At 41.8% G+C, this 12936-nt stretch overlaps 1 protein-coding gene across 1 annotated transcript in view; it reads left to right on the top strand.

Annotated features, from left to right (window-relative positions):
• The window catches only part of FAT4 (FAT atypical cadherin 4), a 149796-nt gene that overhangs the window by 113912 nt on the left and 22948 nt on the right, over positions 1-12936 (top strand). The window contains exon 9 of the mRNA XM_063336202.1: positions 1564-5913. Coding sequence (XP_063192272.1) covers positions 1564-5913 — 4350 coding nt within the window. The remainder of the gene's footprint in view (positions 1-1563; positions 5914-12936) is intronic.

The raw sequence follows: 12936 nt of genomic DNA, 5'->3' as shown, positions 1-12936 counted from the left end.
TTTGTGTTTAACCTCTTATAACTGGAAACACATAGAAAGCCTAAGCTGTGTTCACTCTGTTTTTAACTTAGCAAAAACCTAGGAGTGCATGCACTTTTTATTTTGCAACTTCCTCAGTCCACTTTCATTTAAAAGGAAACGTTAATATTTTTTCACATTATTTTGAAAGGCTGTTGACAATGGTGTTACTAGCAGGCATGGCACCCATTACAAAAACCAAACAACTGTATTGCAGTCCATTGTAGAGTCTGAAATGGCTTTTCAAAAAAAAACCAAAAAGAACAAACCCTCATAACTTGATCAAGACTTTTGCTTTTATTCCAATCACAGACTATCTAGTGTACATTTTGAAAGAAAAAGCTTAATTTCCATGTTATTTTTAAATCCAGTTTAATAGGGGGAACTAGTAATAATAATAATTAATAATATAATTTGCTTAACTGAAGCCAAAACCTTTTTTTTTTTCTGCGCTGTTTCTCACAAGGGTTTGAATACTGTTCTTGTCTAAATAGTCCTCCGCCTGGAGTATAAATCATTGCACATGACAAATAGTGACACGAAGTGTAGTTTTAAGGGGACGCTGTCAAAGTCATTCCTGCCTGTAAATGATTTTGCCTTCAGAGGTTGGAAACAACTTGATTTTTATACAGGAGTGGGTAGTTTCTATGTTTCAGTGCCAGTAAAACATCAACAAGAGTGTTCTGCAAAGGGGTTGGACAGTGTCAAATTTGAAAGACGTGCCGTGCATTAGATCTGTAAACTCCATTGCGAAAGAGCACCCTGGGTTCTCCTTGCAGATAGGCAAATACAGAGGCTAATGCAAACGGTGCCCGTGTAGTCGAGCTCGTTGTGAAGCTTAAATTCGAAAGACCTAAAATATAATATGTTCATGTTATTGCACTGGTGTGCAATAGTTTTGCATTTCTGTGTGATTTTACCCCTATCTCAGAGGACCAGCATGCTTTTACAAATGCAGTCCCATTAATTACTGTCCCCAGAATACTCTTACAAAATCAGAAGCAAGAAGTTTTTGGGCACAAAGGAGCAGCATCTGGGGAATAGGAAGAAAAGGGGCTGCAAGGGAAGGTGGGTGTGTAGGGTAAATGTCCATGGGTGCTGCCTGTTCACTTAGGTAACCTTAATAGTCATCAAATTCCAGGGGTTTTTTTTGCATGGATAAATAAACTATGGTTAATTAAAAAGAAAATAAAAATAACATTCGTTCTTATTACATGTATGGCTTTCATAATGTGAATGTTGCAGAAATGGGATGCTAAATTTCCAAAAAGTTGCAGGTCCATTCTCCAGTGCAAATGTATGTGCAGCCACTGACACCTGTTCAAACCCATGTTTTTTGGCCACGTGCATGTCTTGCGGGCTCACAAACTCACCTACCCCTGGTTGAATTTACCATCTTGTGGAAAAAGCAGTTTATTTTCAGAGCAGTGTAAGGAGGAGCGTACTGCTCCAGGATGAATACCAGGACAGGGACCCTCTTGAGTGCTTCCACCTTTCCCACGATTGGTGCATCACAAGATGCCCTAACTTCGTTCTCTGTTTCAGGCTTGTTTGTGTTTGCTGTGACCGTCACTGATGCAGACGCTGGCTCCAACGCCGAGCTGCATTATTCCCTCGTGGGGAAAAACTCTGAGAAATTCCACATTGATCCAGCAAGGGGGGCAATCCTGGCTGCGAAACCGCTGGTAGGAGAGTCTGAAGTCACCATTTCTGTTCACGTGAGGGACGGCGGACGGTACCCCAAGACAGACTCTACAACCGTCACTGTGAGGTTTGTGAACAGAGCAGAATTTCCTCGTGTTCAGGCGGATCAGGAGACCTTCACGTTTCCTGAAAACCAAGCGGTTGGTACGCTTGTCACCACTGTCTCTGGGTCTTCAGCCAGAGGAGGCTCCTTGTCTTACTACATCGCCAGTGGTAACCTGGGCAGCACCTTCCTGGTTGACCAGGCGACAGGACAGCTTTCTGTCGGGCGGGCTTTGGATTTCGAAGCCATACAGAAATACGTGGTTTGGATCGAGGCCAGAGATACGGGCTTTCCTCCCTTTTCCTCATATAAGAAACTGGAAATAATGGTGATAGACGTCAATGATAATGCGCCGGAGTTTGAGCAAGATCCCTTCATTGCAGAAATAGTGGAGAACCTGTCCCCACGGAAGATACTGACGGTGGCTGCTGTTGACAGGGACAGTGGTCTAAACGGACAGCTGAATTATGAAATAGTTGAGGGCAATACGGAAAATAGTTTCAGTATCAATCGAGCCACTGGTGAGATCAGAAGCATCAGGCCCTTGGACAGAGAGAAGTTGTCTCAATACACACTAACCGTAAAAGCTTCAGATAAAGGCACCCCGCTCCAGAGCACAACCGTCAAAGTTATCATTAATATTTTAGATGAAAACGACAATGCTCCGAGGTTTTCCCAGATATTCAGTGCTTCTGTGCCTGAAAACGCACCTCTGGGTTTTACGGTAACCCGAGTCACAACATCAGATGAAGACATTGGGGTGAATGCGGTCAGCAGGTATTCCATAAGGGATACGAGTCTCCCATTTACCATAAATCCCAACACCGGGGACATCACCATCAGCAGACCACTGAACAGGGAGGACACGGACCGCTACAGAATCAGGGTCTCTGCCCATGACTCCGGGTGGACAGTGAGCACAGATGTCACCATATTTGTCACAGATGTCAATGACAATGCCCCACGATTTACGAAGCCATCCTATTACTTGGAGTGTCCTGAGCTTCCTGGGATTGGGCTGAAGGTCACCCAGGTTTCAGCCACTGATCCCGATGAAGGGTCGAACGGCCAAGTCTTCTACTTCATAAAATCCCAGTCCGAGTTCTTCCGAATTAATGCAACCACGGGGGAAATTTTCAACAAGCAGTATCTAAGGTACCAAAACTCGAGCGGTTCAAGCAATCTCAACATTAATAGGCACAGCTTCATCGTTACTTCTTCAGACCGAGGCAGTCCTCCGTTAATGAGCGAGACAACCGTCACCATTAACGTAGTAGACAGCAATGACAACGCACCGCTGTTCCTCGCTCGTAAATATTTCACTCCTGTTACTAAGAACGTGAGGGTTGGCACAAACTTAATTAAGGTTACCGCAGTGGATGACAAAGACTTTGGCTTGAATTCTGAGGTGGAGTACTTTATCTCTGATGAAAGCAAAACTAATAAGTTCAGACTGGACAGGAATACAGGCTGGATTTCTGTGTCATCTTCACTAATGGCTGATTTGAACAAAAACTTTCTGTTTAAAGTGAAAGCAAAGGATAAAGGTAATCCTCCACTCTTGTCCGAGGTACCTGTTGAAATAGTTGTGACGGAGGAGAATTACCATACACCCGAGTTCTCTCAAAGCCGTATGAGCGTTACTATCCCAGAGAGTCACTCTGTTGGAACAGTGGTCAGGACGGTTTCAGCCCGAGACAGAGATGCCGCTATGAACGGATTAATCAGATATAATATTTCCTCTGGAAACGAGGCTGGCGTCTTTGCTATTAATACAACTACCGGTACACTGACTCTAGCGAAACCACTTGATTTTGAGTTACGCCAAAAGCATGAGCTAGTTGTTACTGCCACGGATGGAGGATGGGTATCCAGAACAGGCTACTGCAGTGTCACTGTTAATGTCATTGATGTGAATGATAATTCCCCAGCATTCAACCCTGAGGACTACTTCCCCAACGTGTTAGAAAATGCCCCCAGTGGGACAACTGTTATTCGTTTAAATGCCACTGATGCTGACTCTGGGCCTAACGCTGTCATTGCGTATGCTATTCAGTCCTCAGATAGTGACCTCTTTGTCATTGACCCCAATACAGGAACGATCACCACCCAGGGATTTTTAGATTATGAAACAAAGCAAAGTTACCATTTAACGGTAAAGGCTTTTAATGTTCCAGATGAAGAGAGGTGCAGCTTCGCTACTGTCAACATCCAGTTAGAAGGGACAAATGAATACGTGCCCCGTTTTGTGTCCAAGCTTTATTATTTTGAAGTTTCTGAGGCAGCCTCCAAAGGTACTGTTGTAGGTGAAGTTTTTGCAAGCGATCGTGATATGGGAACTGATGGAGAAGTCCACTACCTCATCTTTGGCAACAGCAGAAAGAAAGGCTTCCAGATAGATGAGAAAAGTGGCCAGATCTACGTTTCAGGACCTCTTGACAGAGAAAAAGAGGAACGAATCTCTTTGAAAGTCCTCGCAAAAAATTTTGGGAGCATTCGTGGTGCAGATATAGATGAAGTAACTGTTAATATCACTGTACTGGATGCCAACGATCCTCCCGTTTTTACCTTAGGAACCTACAATATACAAATCAGCGAGGGTGTTCCTCCAGGCACCCATGTCACGTTTGTGAGTGCCTTTGATTCAGATTCTGTCCCTAGCTGGAGTAGGTTTTCCTACTTCATTGGGTCTGGCAATGACAACAGCGCCTTTTCCATCAACCCGCAGACGGGACAGGTGACGGTCACTGCAGAGCTGGATCGAGAAACATTGCCTGTGTATAACCTGTCTGTGCTGGCCATCGATTCAGGAACACCGTCTGCTACAGGAAGTGCCTCTTTGTTGGTAACTTTGGAAGATATCAATGACAACGGCCCAACCTTGTCCACCAGCCAAGGAGAAGTCATGGAGAATAACCGTGCGGGAACTCTTGTTATGACACTTCAATCGTCAGATCCGGATCTCCCTCCGAATCAAGGTCCCTTTACCTATTATTTGCTCAGTACTGGCCCCGCAACCAGCTACTTCAGCCTTAGCACCGCTGGCGTGCTGACAACGACAAGAGAGATCGACAGGGAGCAAATCAGTGATTTCTACCTGTCGGTGATTACGAGAGACTCTGGCATTCCTCAGATGTCTTCCACAGGAACTGTGCAGATCAAGGTAATAGACCAAAACGACAACCCATCTCAACCCAGAACGGTAGAAATCTTTGTTCACTATTATGGCAACCTCTTCCCAGGTGGAATTTTGGGCAATGTAAAGCCGCAGGATCCAGATGTGCTAGACAGCTTCCAGTGCTCCCTCACCTCAGGAGTCACCAGCCTCTTCAGCATTCCTGGGGGCACCTGTGAGCTGCACTCGCAGGCAAGGTCCACAGATGGCACGTTTGACCTGGCCGTCCTCAGCAATGATGGGTTGCACGGTGCCGTCACCAGCAGCGTCCGGATTTTCTTCACGGGCTTCAGCAACGCCACCATTGACAACAGCATCCTCCTCCGCCTGAGTGCCCACAGCGTGCGGGATTTCCTGACAAATCACTATCTCCACTTCTTGCGCATTGCCAGCTCCCAGCTGACGGGGCTGGGCACCGCCATCCAGCTCTACGGGCTGTATGAGGAGAGCAACCACACCTTCCTGATGGCAGCCGTCAAACGCGGCAACAACCAGTACGTGAATCCCAGCGGCGTGGCCACCTTCTTCGAGAGCATCAAAGATGTCCTCTTCCGCCAGAGCGGGGTGCGGATCGAGGCTGTGGACCACGACTGGTGCCTGCAGAACCCCTGCCAGAATGGAGGGAGCTGCCTGCGGAGGTTGGCGGTGGGCCCGGTTCTGAAGAGCCATGAGAGCGTCCCTGTCATCATTGTGGCCAACGAGCCCCTCAGGCCCTTCATGTGCAGGTGCATGCCGGGGTACGATGGGAGTCTGTGCGAGACGGACATTGACGAATGCCTCCCATCCCCTTGCCACAACGACGGGACCTGCCACAACTTGGTGGGGGGCTTCTCATGCAGTTGCCCGGAGGGCTTCACTGGCATGGCCTGCGAGAGGGATGTCAATGAGTGCCTTTCCAACCCATGCAAAAATGGTGCTGCCTGCCAGAACTTCCCAGGAAGCTTCAACTGCGTTTGTAAAACCGGGTATACAGGTACGTTTTTCCTTCTCTCTATCTTATAGTCCAGAAGATACGGAAAGAGGGCGGAAATGTGCCTTTTCAGCACAAGATTGGCTGAATGTGAGCATCCCCAGGAGGTGAAGAGGTCATGCTAAATGAGGTATTCATAGTTATGAAAACTCAGAAGACCAGGTGCCCACAGTATTATTTTATTTTAGCTCTGTCCTCGGGCAAATCTCACTTACCTGATTTGCATTAGAACAGAAGGATTTTTAAAAGAGCTATTTTAATTTATTAAATATGTAGAAGCCATTTCCAATGCTTAAGTATGATTTTTGTGTTCCTGTTTTTGTTATGCATGTTGTGGTAGCATTTCAAGTCTGCTAGGAGTGTGCCAAGCAAGAAAATCGGCCTCTGCCCCAAATTGCTTACAGTCATGCAAGACAGAAAACAGATGAAGAATATGGGAAAAAACAGAGTTCAGACAAAATGACCGAGCATGTCTGTTCTGTATTTTGTCCCTTTGTCATTTATTTTTTTCATTAACAACAGAAACGTCTGCAGCTTTCTTACCTCTTCTGCGTGTTTTTTCCTCTACTATTTATTACACATTCAGACATAACAGCATTTTATCCTTAGAAAAGCAGGTTGATGGTTGCTGTTGTCATGAGTATGGTATTTAAGGAAGGTCTGAACAATTTTAACCATTGCTTATGGCCACTTTTTAGATGCATCATAAAAAAAAATCTAACCAGAAAATATTAGGTAAGGCTTTCATTACCTTTTTTCAGGAGTATTTCTGTCTCTCGGATGCCCCAGGGCAGTCCAGGTCGGCACAGCCATGCTCATTATGGTGTGAGTATTCGGGCTTGCCGCCACTGCCACCAAAACTCATTTCTAATCAGTGGAGTGATCAGGGGGTTGGTTGGTCTTTTGGTTCTTTCTTAAACTAGATTAGTACAGGAGATGTCATATACTTTATTGCAAAGGAGAAGGTTAATCATCTGAAAAATAGGGGTTTAACTACTTTATTTAAAGCCCAGCTACAGCAGTGGATACATATTCAGTGTGAAAGGTCTGTTGGCATAAAGGATGCTGATGTGATCTTTCGTGTGAATCTCACGGATGTATTACTGAGCCTCAGGCCAGGAGCCATTATTGTTGATTGACAAGCAGTTCTAATTAAGTTACTAATCTGGGATTTTATTTCATGTCGTATTAGTACATCAAATTATTTTGCCAAGAGCATGGCAAAATAATTCTAGGGCACCTATCCACTGTAACTCTTTAGGTCATTAGCACCATGGGCATATGTTTGCTGTTGCAACGAGGCAAAACACTTCATTAACTCTAGCAGCGTACTGTCGTATGTGCCTCTAGCCTATAATTTGAAACATTAAAGAAAGGTCCAGCTATTTTTTTTCTGGTATTAAAGCTCATATCTTGATGTTCAACCCTTATGTCTACATGTGACAAGCTCAAAAAAGGAAGAACACTTTAACTAAGAAAATGTGATGAGAGACTCTTACAGTTTGAAGTGTTGGATTTCTTTCACGCCGTGAATTAAATGTGGCATCTGACGTGAGCTTTCTTAAACTCCTTGTCAACACAAATAACTTTAAAATAGACTACCACTGAGGCAGACGTTTCTGTTTGGGAGTCAGATCTTTTTAAATCGGTTGGCCATTGCAGCATCAAGAATTATTGAAGTGTCTGGAGATTAATTGATCAAGACAGAAAGCAAATGGCACAGAAGTACGTAATTAAAAACTAAAATATCTTTGGAGTTGAACATCAGCAGAACTTATTAGATAAGATCAGAATCAATATTCAGTATATTTAGACATTTTATATCTGCAAAAGTGTATTTGAAATTCTGCACGTTTAATATTCAATAGGGACAGAATACAGATTGTTTGAGAATGCTTGACATAGAAACTATTATGTCATTATTATACTGCCAAAAGAAAGAGAACACAGCTGCTTGGGCGTTTAATCCTGATTCATATATGATTAAAGGTAGCCATAGTGAATGTAAAAATAAAGCTTGAAACTGTTTCTTTATGAATATAAATCTCGAGTGCCTCAAGAAAAAAAAAAGAGAGACATCCAAAATAGTGGATTATTAATTCAGTTTACCGTATACATAGCTTTGCTGCTTCTGTTGGAATGAAAATACAGTCTCATAATTGAATTTGCATGCTCGGTAAAAAAAATAATATTTACACGGTATGGCATACAAGTAGAAATTAGTATTTTCTGATACAGACTCTCTGTTCACTGTAAATTAGAGTACATGAGCTGTAGACCTTTATAATGGCCTACCTGAAAACTGAGAGTCTTACTTTTCCTTGATTTATTATGTTTTGGCAGCTGCATTTCACTTCATCATTCTGCAAAGGTAACGTCGTTCTTTTCACTGAACAGGATTATAAAGACTGATTACCGCAGAGCAACATCATTAGGGTTTAAACAGTCTGTTATAATTACATCTCTTAATGATGATCAGGTTTTGTTTTTAAAGTAATCACTTTCAGGAGGGAATATACTTTGTAATTTACAGTAGTTGTCTGCCCTTCCTTTGAACCCTTCATTTCCTGTTTTCCAGGAGTCATTACGATGAAGGAATGTATGTTTGTGAAATTGTTTCAAATACAAGATTAAAATATTAGAGCCACCACTTTAAAAGATGGACACAGAGAACCGCAAAAACTAAAACTCTCAAATCAGCTGAAATCTAACCCGAGAGCAGTCAGCTGGTATCTGTTCCTGTTACATTTTTCAATTAAAAGCAAAAAAAATCTCAGGAAGTTAGATTTTTGCATAAGCCCCTGCATGTGATATCATCAGCTTGAGGTGATGAATCATAAACGCTGAATGCTGTCTGTTATCAATTATCCAGCGTTATCCTCATTTTCATAGTCTTCAGAAAAGGGTCTTTCTGACACGAAAATGAATACCCTGAATCTTTCGATATTTCAGCTGAGAGGACATCTACAAACTCAACTAACTGCAAGGTTCACCTGAACTGGAGTGTTACTGGGGATGGCTCTGGTTTGGAGTCTCCTTGGTTCTCAAAGCATTGGCTGAGGCGTTTCCTTCCCCTCGCTGGATTTGATACTCTGAAATGCTAATCAAATGTATAGGATTAGCCTAATTCTTTATGCTGTCCAAATGAAATTATTCCCTAGCTGAGAAGTGCATAGTCATCCGAATGTGTGAAAATCATAGAATAGAATCATAGAATGTGTAGGGTTGGAAGGGACCTCTAAAGGTCATCTAGTCCAACCCCCCTGCTGAAGCCATGAGAACGCACATATCTCATAATTTTTCGAGGTACTTTCCTTACGTGGGGATAAATGTCTATCAGAACATTAATCTTAAATTTGCGTTGTAAAACTTAAATCAGCAGACTGTTGTGGAAAATGACCAAAACAGTTTTGTGAGGGTAAAATCATTGGCATTCTCTCTCTGGAAAGTAGTACAACTGAGCACTTGGGTTCAGGTGAGGATGCATTTATGCATAGTGGCAAACAGTTCCTTATCCTCTTCAATCCATTAAGGTTCCTTGAATGATTTGTTTTATCTGTGCAAGAGAGGATTTCAGAATAGCTACTGCTTGTGTAAATTCTTTGCTCAAGAAAAACAGTCCTCTCTAAAACTCCTTTTTTCTTTATTTTCTCTCCACAAAAAAAATACGTAAATATAAGCGTAATATCTCAGGCAGAAGAGCAAAAACAATGGGTTTGCAAGCTATGTTTTGTTTTTCTAAATCTAAATCTTGAGTACATACCTTATTGTGTCTGTAACCCATGAAACCGGTAGGCCATCAGGGTGGACTTGGACAAATATACTGTTTACTAAGGTACTGGAAAGCTAGCATTGGTATGCTGCAAAGGAGATAACTGAAAGTGGTAGGAGAACCTGCTGCCATCTTGGATGGCTCTACTTGCCAGAAGAATAAGGTCTTAAAAGAAAAAATTGGAAGTTTAATAGAAGTTGCAGGACCAAGTTCAATGGAACCAGTATCACAGCAACTTACCTGGAGGAATCCCCACAGTGAAGAAAAGACAAACGAGAAAAACCCATCTGGGTAAAGCCCTGAGCAACCTGATCTAACTTTGAAGGTTGCCTTGCATTGAATTGGGGGTTGGACATCATGACCTCCAAGGTCGCTCCAGCCTAACTTTTTCCCTTATTTCTGGAGCATATGTCCGTGTTCAGAGGTCTAGAAAGATCAGCTTCTGCCAATCAAGTCTGAGCAAGAACAAAAGAGGGAAAAAATAGGAGCACAGGAGGAACATGGTTTAGAAGAAAAGAGAAGAGTAAGAAGGTGCGGTTTGAACACTGGTGGACCATCCGAAAACCAAGAGGTGACGGAAGCTGTCTGGATCTCATCAGAGTAACCAGTGCAGACTGACAATAATAGCTTGAAATATGGAGACCTTTCCTTAGAGGACAGACGAGGAATGCACGAGAGTTTCTGTCTCAGAGGGGTCTAAGGAGGGACTGACCAAAGATCTGAAGGTAGAAGGAAATTTGGAGGAATTGATGGAGCTCAGGATTCTGCAGAAAAGAGGGAATGAGGCCTTGTAGCAGCAACTGTCTTCAGAAGAAGCTGATTTAAGGTAATTGGTAGGTAAGGTTGCCTGGAGGGAAACACACAGGAGAAGGAATTCAGGAGAGCTGGAATCTTTTAGAAGAAAGAAAAAAATATAACTTAAAATCTAAAGCGGGGAAAAAAAGGATGGATGTTTTTAAGAGTTTTAGGTGGTCATACCAGGATTTTTTTTAATCGAAAATGAGTTATATACTAAATAAATATAAATTTCTGTTCTTTTAGTAGTTACATGACATTATATTACACAGTTTACCTACCGATTTATGTATTTATTTATCAGTTTCTAGTTTATAACTCCCCTTACCTGCTTACCAGGTTTTTCTAATCATCTTGCTTTATCAAAGTAATTTGTTTTAAATCCTTACACAGAACAACCATAGCAATAAATTAGAATAGTATTCCCAAGTTGTACTTTTGTCCTGCTGATATCTTCTGGCTGAAGGACTCTTGCTTTCTAGGATAAGCATGCTTAACACGCATTTAAAGAGGAAAAGTAAGCCTCATAGATGTCTTGGATGTTGGATCGTTATTCCAAATGTAAATAGATACATTTTTCCCAGGTCTTTAGCACTTCAGTGAATGGCAAAGAATAGCCAAAATTTCTTCTTCATTTTAAATAAATATTAGTTTTAATAGCTCTGATGAATTGTTAGATCAGAGTATTTGTCTTCTCCTGTGTCAAAACAGTTGGAATAAACGCAAACACACTTTTATTAGTTTCATGAATTATTCAAACAATTGTTAAATATGAAGAAGATGTTGTTATTCGCTGGTTAAAATATGTGCAGCTAAAATAAACACCCATATTCTGTTGCTGACTCAGCAAATATGCCGGCTTTAATGTTAGCTGAGAACAAGACGAGTATTTAGTTAGAGTGAATTGCAAAAAACTGAGTAAGCCTTATTAGCTACACTTGAGTTTTGTGGAAACTAAGAAAAATCATTGAGCTATTTTAAGCATCTCTGCCTCACTTTTGCTACGTGTTCTCCTCGGTAAGTCAACAATCTGTACTATGTACCATAATTTTAAAATAAAGAAAACAGCAAAATCTAACATAAAAAGTTAGCTCATCCTCCAGTCATGCCCATTAGAGAATAAAATATAAATGAATACCCCCAAAGCATAATTAGATTCAGACACTGGAAATGTTTCCTGGATTTATGGTGAATCTACACGTTACGTATTAACCACAGGAATCCTCCGGGACTTGGTTTCCATCCTGCTCACAGTCGCACATGGAGGGCTGCTGCTCACATGGAAGAGCTGCCTGCAAACTTCTTTATGTTAAACAGAAAAGTAAAAGGCGGGGGGGACATTAGGTTTTCTTAATTAGGTGACTGAAGTTGTGAAATTCTGAAAAAGCTAGCAGATTTAAATATAGCACAGTCCAGATCTGCTACAGTTTTAGGGACCAGCAATCCCTAAGGACAGCATATTGTGCATTGCCGTCACGTGAGATGTAAGAATTATAGGATATATGTGACGTGTAAGAATGGACACCCTCTGTGTGAGCTCATGGTGTACTTTTAACTTAAATGTATATTATATTATATAGTGTGAGGAACAAAAAAATTGATTATCAGTGCAATAAGAAGCATTAAGGCAGTCTGAGCCCTTGCTATCTGTATATATCCTAGCCTAGATGAAGTTCAAGGAGAGGTCTGGAAGACCGTGGCTGATTTTGCCAGTTTTTGCAGAGAAACACGAAGGACAAACATGATGATACTTTCAAATTTGTGCTGAGCGGGCAGCGAAGGCTGGCACTGCCGGCAGAAGGAAGGCAGGCTCTAAGAGTGTGGTATATAGTGGAAGTGTTGCTAAACTGATAAAAGCTAATCAAGGAAAAACTTAGAAGAGAGGACCAATACTTTTGTACTTAATGTTTCCATACAAATAAAGTTTTAGTTTCATACAAAGAATCCCCTTGTCGGTATTCAGCATCTGTTAAAATCTTCACTTTTTCTCTTGGTTCCCTTCCTTGTTGAAATGAATTATGCGATTTCAGTTTATTCTCTGGTGAATAATATTTACCACATGTGACAACGTCTGCTTAGAAAAGGACTGTATCCAGGGTAACTTGCTTTAGCTCCAGAGGACTGTGGTCCCTCCGAGTCAGGAAGGAGGTTGTAATTGATGAGGAAAAATAAGAGAAATCATCTAATGTACAATAGCAGCCTGTGTTCAGCATGCCATGTTCATACAGGGTCCAGCAAGGGCTGTCTGTACCTCCTTCACGCTAATGAGTACATTGCATTAAATAGGAGGGGGGGAAATTTTTATTTTTTTGGTTTTTTAGTTCAGCATCTCCTTTCATTTTGTGATCTCTCTTCTACAGACATGAGTTAATAAAATAAATAACTAAATATATAAAAACCACCAATACCCGTATAAGATAATTAAAATGAGACCCTTGAAAAGTAAAGTTAATTTCTCC

This window comes from Chroicocephalus ridibundus, chromosome 5, assembly GCF_963924245.1.
Source record: "Chroicocephalus ridibundus chromosome 5, bChrRid1.1, whole genome shotgun sequence".
Taxonomy (NCBI): Eukaryota; Metazoa; Chordata; class Aves; order Charadriiformes; family Laridae; genus Chroicocephalus; species Chroicocephalus ridibundus.
This window is presented reverse-complemented; position numbering and strand designations above follow the sequence as displayed.